The sequence below is a fragment of the Lissotriton vulgaris genome, chromosome 2_1 (genome assembly GCF_964263255.1).
Source record: "Lissotriton vulgaris chromosome 2_1, aLisVul1.2, whole genome shotgun sequence".
NCBI lineage: Eukaryota > Metazoa > Chordata > Amphibia > Caudata > Salamandridae > Lissotriton > Lissotriton vulgaris.
In genome coordinates this window covers 1,759,808,550-1,759,826,801 of record NC_141687.1, presented here as the reverse complement: position 1 = coordinate 1,759,826,801, position 18,252 = coordinate 1,759,808,550, and the positions used below count along the sequence as shown (strand labels likewise).

Genomic DNA, 18,252 nt, shown 5'->3' with positions numbered 1-18,252 from the left:
TGTATTTATGTATAACCAATGGAAACATTGTCCTACTCCTCCAAAGGGTAGCTCAAACACTTTTGCAAAGAAATTTCCATATTTTTCAGGGTTTAACTTGTCAAATCCAGAAACGTTTTACTTTAAAAATATAAACAAGACAGGAATGAAAAATATGTAAATCAATACAAAACAGATTTATTCTGCAGCCATTATTGTCCAACTGTCTAGACAGGGTTTCGACTTTTGGAAAGACAACATTGAGACAAAATCTGTCTGGGGTACATAAGATTGGCAAGTACAGGGGGTAGAAGCTTTGTTTAGAGCCTGTATTATCCCTGAGCATATTATGTTTTTGAATGACACTGTCAAACAAACGTCTTGCCTTGGGTTAGCCAAGATCAAAAACATGAACACTCCATCCATACCTGCACCTGCAAGTAATAGCACTACATAAGGGGAGGTTGACGTACATGCTGTTTTGCATCACAACAGATTAGATCCAGATTGGAAAAAATGGTTGCTCTGGCCCACAGACAAAAACAACTGTCAAGATTGATTCCTGAACAAAACACAGGGTTCACTATCAATAGGCCAGACCCAGGCTATGTTCAAATACAGCATCCAGGGGTAGTAACAACATACAGTGTAGGAAAACTTTGCCTTGATTGGCTACAGAAAGCTACACTAAAGGATGTAAAACAACACTTATCTTTACATAAAGAAGGCGCAGACCTTAGGGAATTCTTGCTAGGACCAAGAAAATCGCGTCAAAAACATTTCCTATATGCCCGTATCTACGCTGCTTATAATGAAATATGGAAGATTACCCAAGCAGAAACTGCAGAAAGAATACGATAAATTGATAGTATTAATTTAGAGAAATCTCTTGCTGTAGTAGACAATGGGTTAAGGACTCTGTCGTCCAGGATATATTCATTGGACAGCATAGTATCCTCTGCCATAGACATCATGGAACAAGACTTGCTGCAACATGGGCAGTCTCAACTACGTTCTATCATGCTATTAGGCTGGACGCTACAAAACTTGCATACATGCTATGTGCCTTGGCGTTTAATCAACACTACGTCACTGTTTTCAAAACTCAATCTCACAGATAAACAGATTAAACTGGCACAAAGGGGAGCAGACTATACGGTGCTGAGCATTGAGGAACTGGAAAAATTACCATCCTCTGTGGCACAAAAACCAGCTACTGAGTGGATCATACATAGTAAAATTACTATGCTTGTTACAATTTTCCATTTTCAGTATTCAGTATTGCCTAAAACATATACCAGCAGGCAAACATGAAAGGTTGGGTAAAGACATCCTGGGATTTACCTTACACACTCAATTGTTGGAGTGGGGGTGTGGCGTGTTTCTTAGCGGTACAAACGGTGAAAACTCACAAAGCGGTTCTCTCCTATGTCAGGGTATTATTATACATGGGGCCTGCGATGGTTTCACAACAAACTTATCCTGCCACCTGCAAGGTTCTCCGGCTGCAGTGATTAATCCAATTTTTGGACAACTTTCAAATGGAAGTTACCTCATGTTGAATGATCACAGTTGCTGTGGCATGTTGCCAGGTATTCCATACTAGTAACAGTTACATCCAGGGTCACTTGCTGTATGCAAGTCTTGTTCCCTCAAACCGAGACAGTCAGGGAGTCGCTTTTATGGCCTTCACTGAATATCTCTTCTATACAAATTGATACTCTAAGCAGAATGAAAGCCATTCTTTTACAACAAACAGTGCCTCTGACCTCGGCCAAAGAAACCTATGATCTACAAGTCGCAAGGACTTCAGCCGAGCTACAAGCCCTTTTGAATACAAACATCCCTAAACATTTCACAGAAATGTTGGAACTTATCTTAAACATGTCTGATACGAGCGGTATTGTACATGTATTTAACCGCTTCAGCGCGGCGCGAATTTTCGCTCTGTGCTGAAGATTCGAAAACGGGCGTGGTCGTGACGGAACGGTTCCGTCACGAGCACAGCCCAATCGACGCTCGTGACGGAACCGTTCCATCACGCGCGTCGAAGGGGTTAAGAACGTGTGTTCAGGACTGTTAGCACCTTTTCATGCAGTCTTTGGAATACTTCCCAACTTCGTGCACTATGTGTTTGGCGGACTGCCACTACTTTTAGCACTCCTTGCAGGGATTCTATTTTTGCTCCTACTGCGGCTATATGGCAAGCCAAATCACCAGCGTCACTCCAGACACCATAGAGAGAGCTCTATTGGAGTTGAAGTGTTGTGAGTGCATCATCTAAATTTTAGGCTTACCTCGTCTACGAGAATTAAATACCACATGGTTTCTGTCATTCTGACCAATCTGGCAAGATTGCATCTTACCTGTTCTACGCTGCCTGCTTTGCGGTGAAGAATGCTTGCTAGGCATCTGTCTAACACTCCCATCAGTAATGCCTACGGATATCGATACTCTGCTGGACCCGGTAACAGCCCATGCTGTGTGGTGTCCCTAGCAGCTACCAATCCTGATAACAGCATTCATTGAGATCTCACAGACGCAAATTGCTACTGCTGAGGTACGAAAAGAAAAAAAAAGGCACGCTGGTAACATCCGATGCAAACATTTCTGAAGGTAATTATTCTCATCTATGTGCGGTTAGTCTTCTAAACGAGGTAATCCAACTTTCAGCTACAATGGTAGATGACTTTTTGTCTACGGGATTACAAGATTTCATGTTTTCTCCCATTCACTGACTTTTGATTCAGGCACACAGTGTTCCAGAGAGACCCTGCATTTGGCCTACATTTTTTCAAAACAATGACTAAACTTGGAACTTTTTCCCATGATTAATTTTTTTTCTTTAAATTTATATTTTTCATTTTTGGTGAAGTAATCTGCTTATAGTAGAACTATTAATAGAGAACAGAGGGCCAGATGTAGGTAATCTCAATTTACCTATTCTTAAATACTGAATTTTACCAATTCGGTATTTAAGAATAGGTAAATGGAATGTAGGTAATTTTTCGTTAAAAATTACCGAATCGGTAAGTTTCGGTTATTAATTGCCATTCATTACTATGGGCCTGGAGGCCCATAGAAATGAATGCCTATGGGCCCAGAATTCTTTGAAACACTTTCAGAGACAATATGTCACCTTGTCAAAACAACAAATTGTATTATGTAACCTGACATGAAATGGTTTCAGCCCTTATCTTCTGTATTTACGAGCCATTTCATAATGTATATATGTTTATAATTCATTCATTCAGCGTTCATTGCAAACTAAAGCTTAGAATGAAACATTGCTTTAATATGTACAGCACCATTGCATTTTATACATCGCAACAGTTTTAAATGCATTTTTTACAATGTATTTTACGACATGTTTTTAGAAAATCATGTGTAGCTATATTTTAGATATGTTTAGCATGTTTAGAATTTAGTAATGTCATTCACACGAAAGTGGAGTGTGTGTTGATTTAGATACCGTATATAGGTTTCCTGATTTATGCCCTTATACGGCCACAATTCGCATTGCCCATATTTAGGCACAGAAATCCTACTTTTATTTAGGCATTATCACTGCTAACCAAATACAATCATGGCTGCCTACATCCGTCCATCAACGTCACAACGAGTTCTTGGAAAACCAGAGTCTTAAGCCTTTAGGACTTGCCCTAAAGAACTCATTTATTATGAATGAACATCTGTTCCTTAGGGATTCATTCATGACCTTCTTCTGCCTGACTTTTACGCCAATACTGGCATTCCTAAACACCTTTGAGGTATAAATATACCTACACTTGCCATGGCAAACCACGTCCGGCTGCCTACTAGCGCGACGCGGCTCGCCACGGCAAGTTCGGAAGGAAGTCAAGTCCCTGCTTGACGCACCATTGGTGTACGTGGACCAAAAAACGTTATATCTCCACGGTCAGGTGTAGATATATCAACGCGCACCCCCGAGGGGTCCCCTCCGTATATAGGTTCGGGAACCACACTAGAGGCGACGAACGGTCCCCTAGCATTCCAACGAGAGGTTGGACCCATGTAGAAATTTACCCGTTAAAGACAACGTACTTAACTATATGGATCAGTAAGTATATTGATCCATGACACGCACAACGCGCTTTAGGGTGCGCGTTGATATATCTACACCTGAACGCGGACATATAACGTTTTTTGGTCCACGTACACCAATGGTCCTGAAGAAAGCCTCACGAATACCGGAGAAGGCTGAAACTATTAGACCTGCACTTTCTTGACAGCGATATAGAGGAACATTCTTTACCTCAAGTATATCTCATGTACGTTTTTACTTATGCCATAGGACCCTTCCATTAAAACTTTTAAAAGGGTATTTCTTATAGGCATTTTTAACACATAATTCACTTCACTTAGCACGTTTCACTTTCCACACGAAATCCCGCTCCGCTGTAGGCAGGCGTTGCAGCACAGCTGGATTGCACTCGGTGATCCAGCTGGGCCCCGATGATGAAGCATGCCATCTACCAGGTAGATGGGTGAGGAGTTTCTTAACAGCAATACTTTGCTGCTAAATGCCTATTGATCAGGAACAAAGGGAACATCCTTGTCCTGTACCTGCCTGATGTCCTATATAACTGTAACCCAAGGTAAACTCATGACTACATGTGACCCGGCACACTAAAGGGTCTTCCATGTTTTACCGACAGAGAGACATTGTGTCAACAAATCAGTATCCAGGCTAAATTCCCCATTGTTCACTGAATGTGATTGAGGGGTATGAGTCATTTCATTATATCAACTCAGAGCTGAGGGTCTTGTGCAGTCTATTGTCTAAGGGATATACTTCACGCATTTTCCCCATCCTCAAACCACATAGCTTACAATAAACTCTTCCATTCGTGTGCGACATCTCAGTTTCCACTGCCTTCTTTAGTGTCCCTGAATAAAGCTATGCTTTCATATTCTGCCCATTTGAGGAGCTTCTTCCTCCAGCCCCACAAACGGCGGACATATCGGTGATTTTCATTTCAGTGTTATCTGTCGTTTGGCAGGGATCAGGGCTAAGTTGATGAACCTGTGTGTAAGTTTGAGTTTTGTAGGGCGCTGACACATACCAAGCATTTATATCTCCAGTGTGGTCGTTACATTCCTCTCTACGATGTCATTGATTTATGACACAACTTCAGCCCAATATTGAGGGAGGTGAGCGCAAGCCCAAACCATGTGGAACATTTTAGCTCCCAATATCCTCCATCTAGGGCAAGCCATTTCCACAAGTAGTAAGAATTTTTCTATTCTAACAGGTGTAAGGTACGTCCTGTGTATTTATATATCTGGGCATCTCTTACATTTTTTGCCCCAGTGCATGTGCAAGTGGGATGATTTCAAACATTGCAGATATGTCCTTGATTGGAAGCACACTGTCCAACGAAGTGCCAGCAGGATGATGTCACTGAAAATTTGGTCTGCTGGAGGACACTAAGGGCCTGATTTAGATCTCGGCAGACGAGTTACTCCATCACAACATGACGAATATCCCGCCCTGTGCAATATAGATCGCATAGTACATAATGGGATTTATATTTTGGTGGTTGGTATTTTCGTCATCTTTGTGACGGAGTAACCTGTCAGCCGAGAACTAAATTTGGCACTAAGTCACACATTAGGTGAGACCTAAACGAGGTGCATCTAAAGTGAGCATAGCTACGACAAAGTTTTTCTATGTATTATAAACCAAATACAGAGAAAAAGAAGCATTGGCAAAGTCAGTAGATCAAGCATATACCACATGAATAGAAAAAAGAAAAAACATGCTGCTATCTAAAGTCGATGGTCATATGTTTGGAATGAAACTTTTACATTTGAAAATAAATTAAGCATCACAGTTAATTTTAACAGAGCAAGTGTACTTAAAATAGTATTTAAAACTGTTAAGATGTTATGTGCATCACTAATACATATTATTCTTCTAGATGAAAATAATCCATTGGCTTTGAATTACTGCAACCTGAAGACATAGTTTAAACACAAAACATAACTGAAAAGATAAAAAGAAAAAAAGTGAATAGAAAAAAAACAATAGGTTTCAGTCCACCAAAGCTGACACTGAAGTGACATTCTTTTTAGGCAGAGGTGCACATGTAATCAGGAAAAATGCCATCACTTGTAGTGCAATAGAGCCAATGGCTGAATTCGGCTGACTGGTGGTTGCTGAGGATCTTTGACAGTGGTTGTATGTATTGCCAGAAGTTCAGAGCATTTTTGTTTCTCCAAAATTTGCCTTGAGATTGCCCCATATGTAGCTCCACTGTGCAAAATTCCAGCTTTGTGTTAATGGCACCCCATTATACCAAGAATACATATATTATTCCACCATTAGAATTTTACCATTGATACTGCCCATTTAAGATGTGTTGCCTGACCTTTCACAAATACCCTGAAGTATTGCAGACGCAGTATTTTATCATGGTTTGCTTCCCCCAATCCGCCCTCAGACCCAGAGTGCCATGGCCGCCTTCCATGTTGCAAATAATTACCCTCCAGTATGCTAGCAGCAACATTATGCAGTGTATAGGCCCCTTGTCAAATATTCCTTCCAGTATTTCAGTGCCAGCATTTTGCAACTGGTGTTCCTATGTCAATAATTCCCCCTAGTATGCAAGCACAAGCATTTTCTCACAAGAGTCCCTGTGTCAAGAATTACTTCTAATAACTCTAGTAACACACTCTAGTAACCAACTCTAACGCACACTCAATGTCACTCATACTCACTGTTACTCACACACAAACATAGTCATACTCATTGGGTCTCACTTTCACTTAGAAATACTTTTAGACTTTGATAGGTATGCTCCTAATTCACTTCAACAAACCAATTGATGGAGAGGGTATACCAAAAGCTTATCTAGATAGATAGATAGATAGATAGATAGATAGATAAATAGATAGATAGATAGATAGATAGATAGATAGATAGATAGATAGATAGATAGATAGATAGATAGATAGATAGATAGATAGATAGATAGATAGATAGATAGATAGATAGATAGATAGATAGATAGATAGATAGATAGATAGACAGACAGACAGACAGACAGACAGATGGAACGAACATGAGCAATACGACAGTGTGGTACCTGATGCAGATCATACTGCATAACATCTTTAATATTGATTGCTGAATTACGAGGCTGCACTCTACTCAAAAATACATATTTTCAGAGCTTTCAGTTTACAAATCAAAGTATTTACATAATTAATATACAGATTGCATCTGCTGACATTTTTTGTGCTTTGGTCCACAGTGGGTTTGTTAAGCTCAAAAGAGCACCATTGTGTCTGTGTAAATTTCACTGCTCTTCTACCATGTTGGTGTCCAAGAATGCTATTTCCTTCATTTTCCGTTTTTTCTTAGAAAGTTTGTGTGCGCTCTCATCAGTGTGTTAGCCCTGGCTCTTTACTTAAAGCGGCCAACATGAACTACTCCTCTGTATCCGACCGGCTTCTGAAGTAAATGAGACGGGATTTCCTAGGAAGGAGAAAAAATAAGCAAGTTATCAAGTGTTGTGCTTTTGTGCGTGCGTCAGTTTCAAAGCCTTAGACCAATGCACATCCAAGCAAACGCAGGTAATTGGGTCCTTCAGACACAACGTATTACCTTTAATTTCAGCTGAGTCATCTATCCTTGTTTGTGACTAGCCTTCCGGTCCGTGCATAGCCATGGAGGAGATTATGTAGTGCAAACGGAAGCTTTTCTATCAACCAAATAAAGAATGTAACCCATGCAGCCCACCATACCCTCATCAAATGCTCATACATTGATACTATATGGGCACTTATTTTAAAGTCACCTAAAACAGTAAAAAAGTTATGGAAAGTGGAGGAAGCAGAAAATAGTGTATGCAATTCTCCCCACCCAGTACCAAAGACGCAGTATATATAAGGAGAGAAGGTGGTAATGCATAAGAGAATACTGCAAGCCCTTGTGTTTACTGAAAAAAGCTCTTCAAGGCTATGTGTCCTTGTTCAAAACACAGTAAGAATGCAGTTCCTAAAAGGGGAAGGGGGTCCTAGTTTGATGGAAGTGTCAAATTATGTACACTGAACGTAGGCAGGAAAAGGGGGGATTCCTTCTTTCGGAATAGGTGCACTCACACACCCAGCCAGCTAGGTGTTCTGCTTCATCATAGGGCATGCTTCTCATCAGGTCGGCACTGCAATACCTGACGGACACCCTATGGGGGGGGGGGGGGGGGGGGGGGATTCTTTGGCGGAGATCTTTTATTCCTTGCCGTATTGGTGCGTGGGTGTGGGGGGGCCTAAAAAGTAAGTGCAGATGTGCGTGAAGTGGATCAATAGGCTTTGTGGGGATTAAAACAGGAAATAGGAGTCAACTCAAAGCAATTTTAATGAATCTGGCTCCTATCCGGATTAAAAAAAGCAAATGTGGCGCGTCCCTGTCTCAATGTCACAGGGTACTGCACATCACTTGGTGGTCAACATGTTTCTTGCCCTCATGTCAAGGTGGGCGGCAATTCTTCAGGACCAAATCTAACAGTGTGATCTACACTATTTGTGGTTGTCTGGGAGATAAACCACAGACACTACCCTACGTTTAGTACCTGTAAAGTAGATCAGCCAACTTATGAATACAAAACACAATGGTTATGTACAGGAGGTAACTACATGAAATCAGACCAAGCTAGTGGAACTCTAGTAAGTACTGTGCACACAAGAGTATGAACCACTCGTGCAAGATGGTGACAGAGTAAAAGGTGCAGAAAGAATTAAAAGCAGGGTTTAAGGAGCCCTTATTCATGTGGCAGCTGAAAAAACTGCTGACTCACCCAACTCGGGTAACTGGCTCATATCATCCACTCACCGGATAGAAAGACACTCAGAAATGTAGTGTCTTAACCGCATCGCTGCGGCGCGAATTCCCCGCCCATGCTGACTCCGCCTTGCGCGGGCGGAGTCATGACGGAACGGTTCCGTCATCCGCACAGCTCACCCGACGTGCATGACGGAACCGTTCCTTCAACAGCATCGAAGGGGTTAAAGGGAGTGGGGGGTCAAATGAAAATTCGATTAAAATAGAAGCGTAATAAATCACAATCACCAGCCAGGAAGTATGGTGGACAGATGGCATAGCAAATCCAATGAGGGGAATACGGGGGGTTCCTGTTGGTATGTTATGAGCGCCACATGGGACAGAACAGGTGAGCTATGATCACCCCACGCCAGCACAAGGGCAAAGAAAGCCAAAGTAGGTAATTTTGCTCTCCAAGTGGTCGAGTGTGGGTGGCCGCAATATGTGTTAACCCATGGCGCAGCTCAGTACATCCCAAAGCGGTTGTACCTCAAACAACGTTTTAACTAATACACTAATAGAAGATTGGGGGGAAAAAACACAAGGGGGGGGGGTGAGACTGTAATATAGAATCAAAACGAAGCATCAACCTGCACTGGCACTCACCCACAGGTCCTCCGATAGAAGCCTGGAGAGGGGCCATAATAAAATGGAGTGAGGAGGAGGAAGATGCAATTTGACTAGAAAAAGCACAAGGGATAGGTTGCTGCCATATTTCCATGGAAAGGGTAACGCTCCTCCAAAACTTTAAACAAACAAATAAGACACGTACTGAATCCCCAAGAGCCATCCAGACAGTGCTGAGCCCCAGAACTCCCAACACCCCACACACAAACACACGCAGACACTCAATCAACTCAATTACACCATATCCCAACAACATAATGTAATCTAAAGTTTATTCATTGCAATTGATGTTGCTACTGTATACTCTGAACCAGAAAACTCAATAAAAAAAGATTTACGAAAAAAAATAATAAGGAGGCTGATAGACGTTCTTATGTGACTAATGAGGCTCTTGAAGTGATAGCTACAGAACTTGGGATTTGCCTTTCCAAAAGTGTGACCTTAAGGAAAAATGTTAGATTCTTCGTCACTGAGGACACACTCAAGAACATGCGCACCCCTGGTCTGAGAGCTGCAGCTGAGAGAACTAATTAGTAACATTCAAATTTGGAACAGGACACAAAAGTTTAGAGCTAGATGACCTCAGGAAAAGAAAAAGGATGACAAAATGGTGACCAGACGGGCTCTGAGTAGAAATAATTCCTAGGTTGAAGCCTATCTCCTGATGGAAGTACATGAAGGAGCTTATGTGCATGTGACTTGGAGTCGTGGTGATCTTTTCACACTCACTAACCAATTTCCAAAGTAAAAAGAAAGTCCTGATCAGTGGTATACTCAAGTTGACAGATTTGTGAACATTTCAAACGTGCTTTGGGAATATCTGAATACTTCACTTGACACTGTTGTCCCCGGTGATTTATGTGTTGAGTGAATAGTAGCTGTACAATGGCCAACTACAGAGTCACAGAGGGATATTATAACTAATGCCCCATCTCTTGCGGTCATGGAGAAGTATCTTCAGGGGGGTTAACTTTATAACAACTATGGTTCTCCCGAAAGACATTGATCGGGTTGAGATTTCAAGGACTATTCAAGAGTATGCATATCTTTTATGAGAGCCTTAAGCAGGTTTTCCATCAGAATAATGGTGTTGGAAATCCAGAGCAAAGGGACCCTGGAAATGTTGTGTCCCACTTCATTTTTCTATTTTTTTTAATTGTTTTATTTTAAGAAGTAGACAAACAAGTCTGTTGCAGTCATGATAACATAGCAGCCATATATATTCACCAATCAAGTATCAATACAGTTTGCTTTATTCAACCTTACCCTGGAGTCATCGCTTGTGTCTAATAATTGGGGTTTCCCATAAAATTCCTCCCTGTGACTTTCCCCCCAGAACTCAAGGAGGGGACAGAACAAATTCCAGCTCTATGGACGTTCCACCCACCCCACCTGTTCCCATTTTTTTGGGCAACCTCTGCTTTCATATACGGCTCTCATGGCGATCATGGCCTGTCTATATCTTTCTCCCACTCTCGACTGCTGGTGTGATGTGTGCCCCCCAGTGTTTAGCTACATTTCATTTAGCTATCATTATGCCCATTGTTACCCAAATTTGAGCTTTTCGATCAGTCGCCTCCCATATGTTAAGGAGACACCATCTCAGCTCGAACACCTCAGAGTCAATGCGGAAATAACACTTATTCAGACGCCATCAGCAAATGAGCCGGTCTTTGGCCACGCCCACTCGTCTGAGGCCACGCCCCCTCAGCCTACATATACGAGCTGACTGATAGCTCGGGTCAGATCCTTCTCCTGAGGCACAGCCGGGAGTGTTGCATTTTGGTCTATGTAAATCGCCCTTTAAAAACTTGTTTGCTGTATAATTCATTTTAATCGTTGTCACTCCATTCCCTTGCTGCACCTCATTTGGGCACTTGCTTGCACATCAGCATATCCGCGCAGCGGAGATAAACGCTGCTGCGGAAATAACACTTATTCAGACGCCATCAGCGAGTGAGCCGGTCTTTGGCCACGCCCACTCGTCCGAGGCCACGCCCCTAACCCGCTACAAAAAATGTGCATTCCTCGTTCGCGCAGCGGACGGGCTCGTCGTCAGCGCGCCGAAGGCGCGCCTAAGGCAAGCCCGTCTGGGCCCGTCCGGGCCCAGCCGGACCCAGGCCCAGTCAATATGTCCGTTTCCTACGATGAACGACTCATCTATTCGAGGGATAGCCTTCAAGCTTTCAACTCGTTGAAACATCCTGAGTGCAGCTATATCCATCCGGAAGGTAAACCTTTCACCAACTGTGCTCTATGTAATCCGGCTTCTACTACCTCAAACAATAACGGCCTTCAGCTGGGCCTTCTAAATTGTCGGTCCCTCCCCAGACACGCTCATGAAATCTACCTCTTAGTACAGGAATATGACTTTGACGCTCTGTTCCTCACAGAAACGTGGCTCACTTCCTGGCCGGATTCAGACATCATCAACGCTCTACCCCCAGGCTATCAAATCCATTCCCAAAACAGACCCCTCGGAAGAGGAGGTGGCCTGGCGATAATCTATAGAGAACGATTCGCATGCAGAGCTAGTAATGCCAATATCGATGAGTGCGACAGCTGCCACTTCGCCTTACAAATATCCCCTACGCACTCTGTGTCGGGGCTGCTGATATACCGCCCGCCGGGAACTCCAGGGAATTTCGCAAGCTCCCTTGTTGACGCGGTCACACAGATAGCTACCACCTCTCCCAACTTTCTCATTCTGGGAGACCTCAATCTTCACTTATCAGACTCCAAGGACCTTACTGCAGCGGAACTTCTTATGGATCTTACGTCCTTTGACCTCCGACTAGCTAACTCAGAGCCCACCCATGATAAAGGTCATCTTTTGGACCCCGTTTTCACCAACATTACGGGCCTCACCACCGGCATTCCCATTCCCCTTCCTTGGACAGACCATTTCCTAATACCCCTAGTATGGAACCTCTTTATTCCACCCATTCAACAGGCCAAAATCTGGATTACTGACCGACGCTGGCACAAACTCGTGCCAGATGAATGAGCCTCCAATCTTAGGGCCACGCTTTCTCCCCCTGTTTCCGATCCAGCTAGCGCTGACAATCAGTTCAACTCCTGGCTCACTACATCACTAGACATACTTCTCCCTAAAACTTCCATCCTGAGGCGAACTAAAAGAGTGAACCCTGCTCTGTGGTACACTCCTGAGCTTAACCTCCTTCGGAAGGAATGCAAAAGAACAGAGCGCTCGTGGAGGAAAGATAAAACCATAGTCAACAAAGACGCTCTCCGGGTCTCCCTAAAAAACTATAAATCTGCTCTTCGCAAAACTAAAAGTATTTTCTATCAGGAAAGGATAGAAAGCTCCTCCTGCTCCAGCAAGGAAACATTCATTATTCTGAAAGAATTACTTAAAACCCCAGATCCTGCACCAAAGGATCTCCCAGACCCCAGGATAGCCGAAGAGAAATGTTGCAAGTTGGCCAAATTCTTCGAGGATAAGATCCAGAAAATTCTTACTTCTCTGCCACCTATTGATTTTAGCGAAGAAGACTGTATAAACCCAAACCCTCCCACACCCGGTTTGAACTTTCTTGGACCAGTTACTGTTGAAGAGGTCCTAACCATGTTAGATACGATCAAAAGCAGTCGTCAAGGCGCTAATCAAAAAACCTTCGCTGGACCCCTCGGACCTGGCCAATTATAGGCCAATTTCTCTCCTTCCCGGAACCAGTAAAATTGCCGAAAAACTAGTAATTAAAAAACTATCACACTATCTGGAAACCATTAACCTGCTCAGATATTCGCAAACTGGATTCTGCCCAGGGCAGGGCACCAACATCGCCCTTCTCGCAGCAGTGGAGGAGGCCAGAGCCCTTTTAGACGCAGGAGGATCAGTGGCAGTGATCCTCTTGGACCTCAGTGCGGCCTTCGACACCGTCAACCATCGGGTCTTAATCCAACGACTCAAGAACATCGGTGTTGAGGGCCCTGCTCTGACCTGGTTTAAATCTTTCCTTGACCACCGCTCCTTTCAGGTCTGGGAAAATGACATCCGGGCCCCCGATACCCTCCTCCAGTGTGGTGTGCCACAGGGCTCTTCTTTAAGCCCGACATTATTCAATGTCTACATGTCCCCACTGGAGGAGGTTGTTAACCCGTTCGGAGTGAAAATCATCAGCTATGCTGATGACACACAATTAGTAGTGTCTTTATCCCACCCTAACCAAAAACCCTTGGACCTTTACAATTATCTTACGGAAATCCAAGGATGGATGAACAGTTTGGCACTAAAGCTCAATGGCTCAAAGACGGATATTCTCCTCCTTGGCCAGAAAGGGCTCTCCCTTTCGCATAACCTTTGGCCACCCTGCTTGGGTGATCCTCCGGCCCCCAAGCCGGAGATCAAGAGCCTAGGAATCTGGCTTGAAAAAGACCTTTCTTTCAAGACGCAAGCCAAGAAAGTCGCCCGAACCTGCTTCGGGCTTCTTAAATCCATCAGGAAGATTCTGCCATTACTTCCTCCTGTCTCCCAGAAACTGTTAATCCAAGGCCTTATTATGTCAAGGCTGGATTACAGTAACACCATCTATCTGGGTGCCCCCGAAGCAACCCTTAACAAACTTCAAAGAATTCAGAACGCTGCGGCCCGGATCCTTACCAACACTCCGTCGAGATCCTCGGCCAAACCAGCACTGAAATACTTACATTGGCTCCCAGCGAGAGAACGAGTGAAGTTTAAAGCTCTTTGTCTAGCACACAAACATCTACAGGACAAAGGCCCCTCCATCCTAAAAAAATTCATAAGGCCTTACAAAGCCGCAAGATCCCTCCAATCGGACCATGAACACCTCATCACTATTCCCAGAGTGAAGATGGTCCGTACGGGTGGTCGGCGCTTTTCTGTCAACACAGCCCGCCTATGGAATTCCCTTCCTCTTGTTCTCAGGACTGAACCAGACTATCTCCAATTCAGGAAACGGTTAAAAACTCACCTGTTCCCTTGAGCCCTTCCCTTCCTCTTTCCTGTCACTTCCCCTGTTACCCTCTTGTCTGTGAGGATCTTAGCGCTGGGATACTTACGGGTGACTACGCGCTCCACAAAACCCAATAATAACAATAATAATAGCCTGGAAGTTAGGATTGCCATATCACGTAAGCATTATGCGTATGGTGTGCTCTGTAGTGTGTAAAGGAAGCGCCATAATTTTGAAAAGTGCTGTGTGTCATAGTAGAGACAACGGTAGGGACCGCCTACGATGGTCATTGCTCCACAGGCGCGTGAGAGGAGCCTGAAGGTTACAGTTATAGAATTGGTCTGGGTCTTCCGTGACGAATAGGAACGCCTGCCTCCAACACAGCCGCTTCACACTCCGCAGGCAAATCTTGGGGTGGGCCATGTAGGACATAGATCATGGATTTGGACCAATTTATCAAATAGCCGGAGTATTTCTCGAAATTTGTGAAGATGTTCATTATCCAGGCAACGGTGCGGGTGGGGTAGCAACATATAATCAAATGTCAGAAAGGTGCGCGATCACCACCCATTCACCATGACTTGCGCCATGGGTCTCGTGTATAGGAGGTGAACACAAGCCTGGAATTTGGGACCAAACCCCATACATTCCAGGACTGCAAATACGTTTGGCCACTGGATCATGTCAAAGGCCATACGGGCATCTAAGGAGATCTCCACTGTGTTTTCCTTTATGGTATCTTTACTACCTATCACCCTATGGAGTCAACACAAATTAGAGCAGTGCTCCTCCCTGGCATAAAGCCAGATTGGTCAGGGTGCACTAATTCGGAGACATGGTGCAACAGCATGGAGGCTAATAGCTTAGCTAGTATTTTGGTCTCTGCATTAAGCACATTAAGCAGAGAGATGGTACGGTACGAGGCGCAGTCCTCTGCCAGTTTGCCAGATTTATGGATAACCACGATAGAGGCCAGTCATTGATTCTCTGGGGGGCGCCCCTGCCTTTCTACTCTCCAGGTAGATCTTAAGGGGATAGGGTGCCACTCGAGATGCTGTGAGTTACGAAAGTTCTATCGGGAGGCCGTTTGATTCCACCCCACTTTTATTCTTGGTTTGCACCCAGAGATAAGTTGGCACATCCAGCAGAATCGGATTTGCTGCCAGTCTAAGCCTTGAAATGAAATCCTGCAGTATGCAATGTATTGTAGTGATAACTTGAGAGAACGACAAAAGAGAATTAAAAAGAAATGTATGTTGTCTCAGACTAGATTATCCCAGAAAGGATTTCAGAATTGTCCGTACCCGGCAAAAATGTGGTTATGCAACTTGTGGCGGAAATGGAAAGAGGGAGTTTGGATGTCAAGGTGGTGGTCAGATGGTGCTGGGTGAAATTACCATCCTACTTGGTAGAGGACATGGGATGCCTGTTGATCTGATTATGGCAATGATATAGCCTTGTTAAAGAAGACAATGCTTTGTCATTCCTTTGGAAATGCAAGTGCCATTCAAATCCATATCGAGTACAGTTTAAAGGCAGAGGGCCTAATATATATGTGATGCTAGCCCCAAATGTTGCCATGCAAAGACTCCCTAATCCTAACAAGACTCATGACCTCTTGATGCAGCATATTCTGAATACTCCAAGATTTAATGCAAATGCAAGTGTTAGAGTTCCCCCGACCTCCATCCGGAGTCATCTACTTTTCAACAGTTCCCGATCTTTGATGCCATTTAAGTTCTGGTGTCTGACCAGTCAGAATGACGTTGCCCGAGAGGGGAGGAAGACTGCGTGCTAGGTGCAGTCTTGGATTTAGACCAAATTGGCCCATATGTAGAAGGAGAAGTGAATGGCCATCCTTTTTCTTTTTTGATAGAATTAGGACTGTAGAAGTTCCAAACCTACCCCTGTCAGGAAAACAAGTCCAAATTGTAGGCATTTCAAACAGAGAGGGAATCCTGTTTCCCTAAAGGTCCCTGTTAAAATAGGTCGCTTTGAAGAGGAGTATTAGTTAGTATTAGTGGCTCTAGCCCTACAAGTCTGCTGGAAAGAGACCTTTTATGCAAGCTCAGCTGTGTGATCTATTGTATCCCAAATGGGGTTGAGCTTCAAATGCATGATGAAGATGCAGATTTTAAATTGAGCACTCAGAATCACATTGTTGGGTTATTCCCTGTGCTGACAAAGGAAGATGTGTCACTCGACTTGAAGGATTCTGTGAAGGAGGAGGCCTGTGAATATTAATGCAAAGATATCAGCTTGATTAAAGGTGTTGAACCTGTGAAAATAGCCCTCAGACAGGATGAAGAATTCCCTAGGACGTCCCAATACAACGACTCTCCAGATGCAGTGGGTGTTATTGCCCCCAAAATGGAATCCATGTTAGAGCAGGGCATTCTGAAAGAGATCCTGCGAAATTCTTGTAATTCCTTGATCATGGGGATACAGAAATCAAAAAGTGGTGGGTGGTTCAAGAACAGTGAAAGATTAACAATATTGTTGTCTTAAGTTGTCCTAAATATCTGCCAAGCATTCCTTTCCATACCTTCGCACAAAGACAGCCAGTCCTTTTAATGATGCATGAGGCATGCAGGTGAGATACTACAGTCCTAGTTAATCATTTAGCTGAAAACGGACATAAGGTGTCCCCAGTCAAATTGCAGTATTAGTAGAAGAAAGGAACAAGAAAAGTGCCTCAAGATAGAATTTCTGCCACATTGTAGATGAGTGCTCCCAAAACGCAGAGAGAAGTTGGGATGTTCTGGGGAAATGGGAGCTACTGTCGTCAATGGATACCCGATGTGGCCAAACCCCTACAGAGGCCTACACACAAAGATGTGTCAGATCCACTACCATGGAACAATAGTGTGAAAAAGCCTTCCTGGAGCTGGGAGCTGGCTATCCACTTCTATGTAGCTTCTTTTGGGTCTGGGTCCACATGCTACACTAGTAATGTTTAAGTCAGCGCCTAGACGGCGTCCGGGTATTCAAGCACTCTGTTGTTAAAGATTGAAGGGATCTGTTAGCATGAGCTGAAAGCCATTTTGTACTTGACAGGCATTTTAGTTAGCCATGTGCTTTTTCCCTCTTCAGGGCCTTGCACATGCTCAGAGGGGCCTAGCTAGTAGAATGCACCTGCCCTTATGTTATAACTGTCAGGCTATTCTTACTGTTGTGCTCAGTTTGGTCTCTCCTCCCACTTTGTTGAGCAAGCAAATTTTGTATACCAATATTAGTCATTTTGCATGCTGGTACATGCTAGGACCTCCCCTTGGTTTTATGCTGACTATGTAAACCTATGCATATATAAGGTCCCTGTTCTCTGTACTCCTTAGAATGCCTCCTACAGTTTCTTGAGGGTACTGTGTGTCGTAGTCTCCCTCATCTGAAGTCAATAAATATGTCTTTTATATTACAGCTTCTGTGTCAATCTCTTCTTTGTTGGTTTAAAAGGACCAGGTGTATCAGTGAGACCCCTGAGAAGGTTTCTATTTTCTTCATTGTGACGATCTCGTTAACCCGTACTCGAACTCAGCACATGACCATTAGTCACTTTACTAAATACAAACAAATTATTCTTGCGGCAGAAAACATTACACTAAAGAGATGTTCATGTCTTGAGCCATCCACACTGTTACCTGTTGTCGATGAAAACATTGATGGGGTAGATCATGGATCTTGGCCAGTTGTGGTCCCAGTGGGGTTCATGACCTCGTCTTGCTTCCCAAACCAGCATGGGCATTGGGTCATAGAACCTTTGGACACATTGCAGATGTTGGCTGAGGTAGCTGTTGTAAAGTGCGCAGCACACAAGAGCAGAAATGATCTTCCACCTTTAATGGGGAATTTTGAAATAAATCA

At 43.7% G+C, this 18,252-nt stretch overlaps 1 protein-coding gene across 1 annotated transcript in view; it reads right to left on the bottom strand.

Annotated features, from left to right (window-relative positions):
* Positions 1–7,090: 7,090 nt before the first annotated feature.
* Positions 7,091–18,252, bottom strand: part of PGGHG (protein-glucosylgalactosylhydroxylysine glucosidase) — a 328,346-nt gene continuing 317,184 nt past the window's right edge. The window contains exon 14 of the mRNA XM_086957811.1: positions 7,091–7,483. Within this exon, the coding sequence (XP_086813937.1) occupies positions 7,416–7,483 (68 nt within the window). The 3' untranslated portion in view covers positions 7,091–7,415. The remainder of the gene's footprint in view (positions 7,484–18,252) is intronic.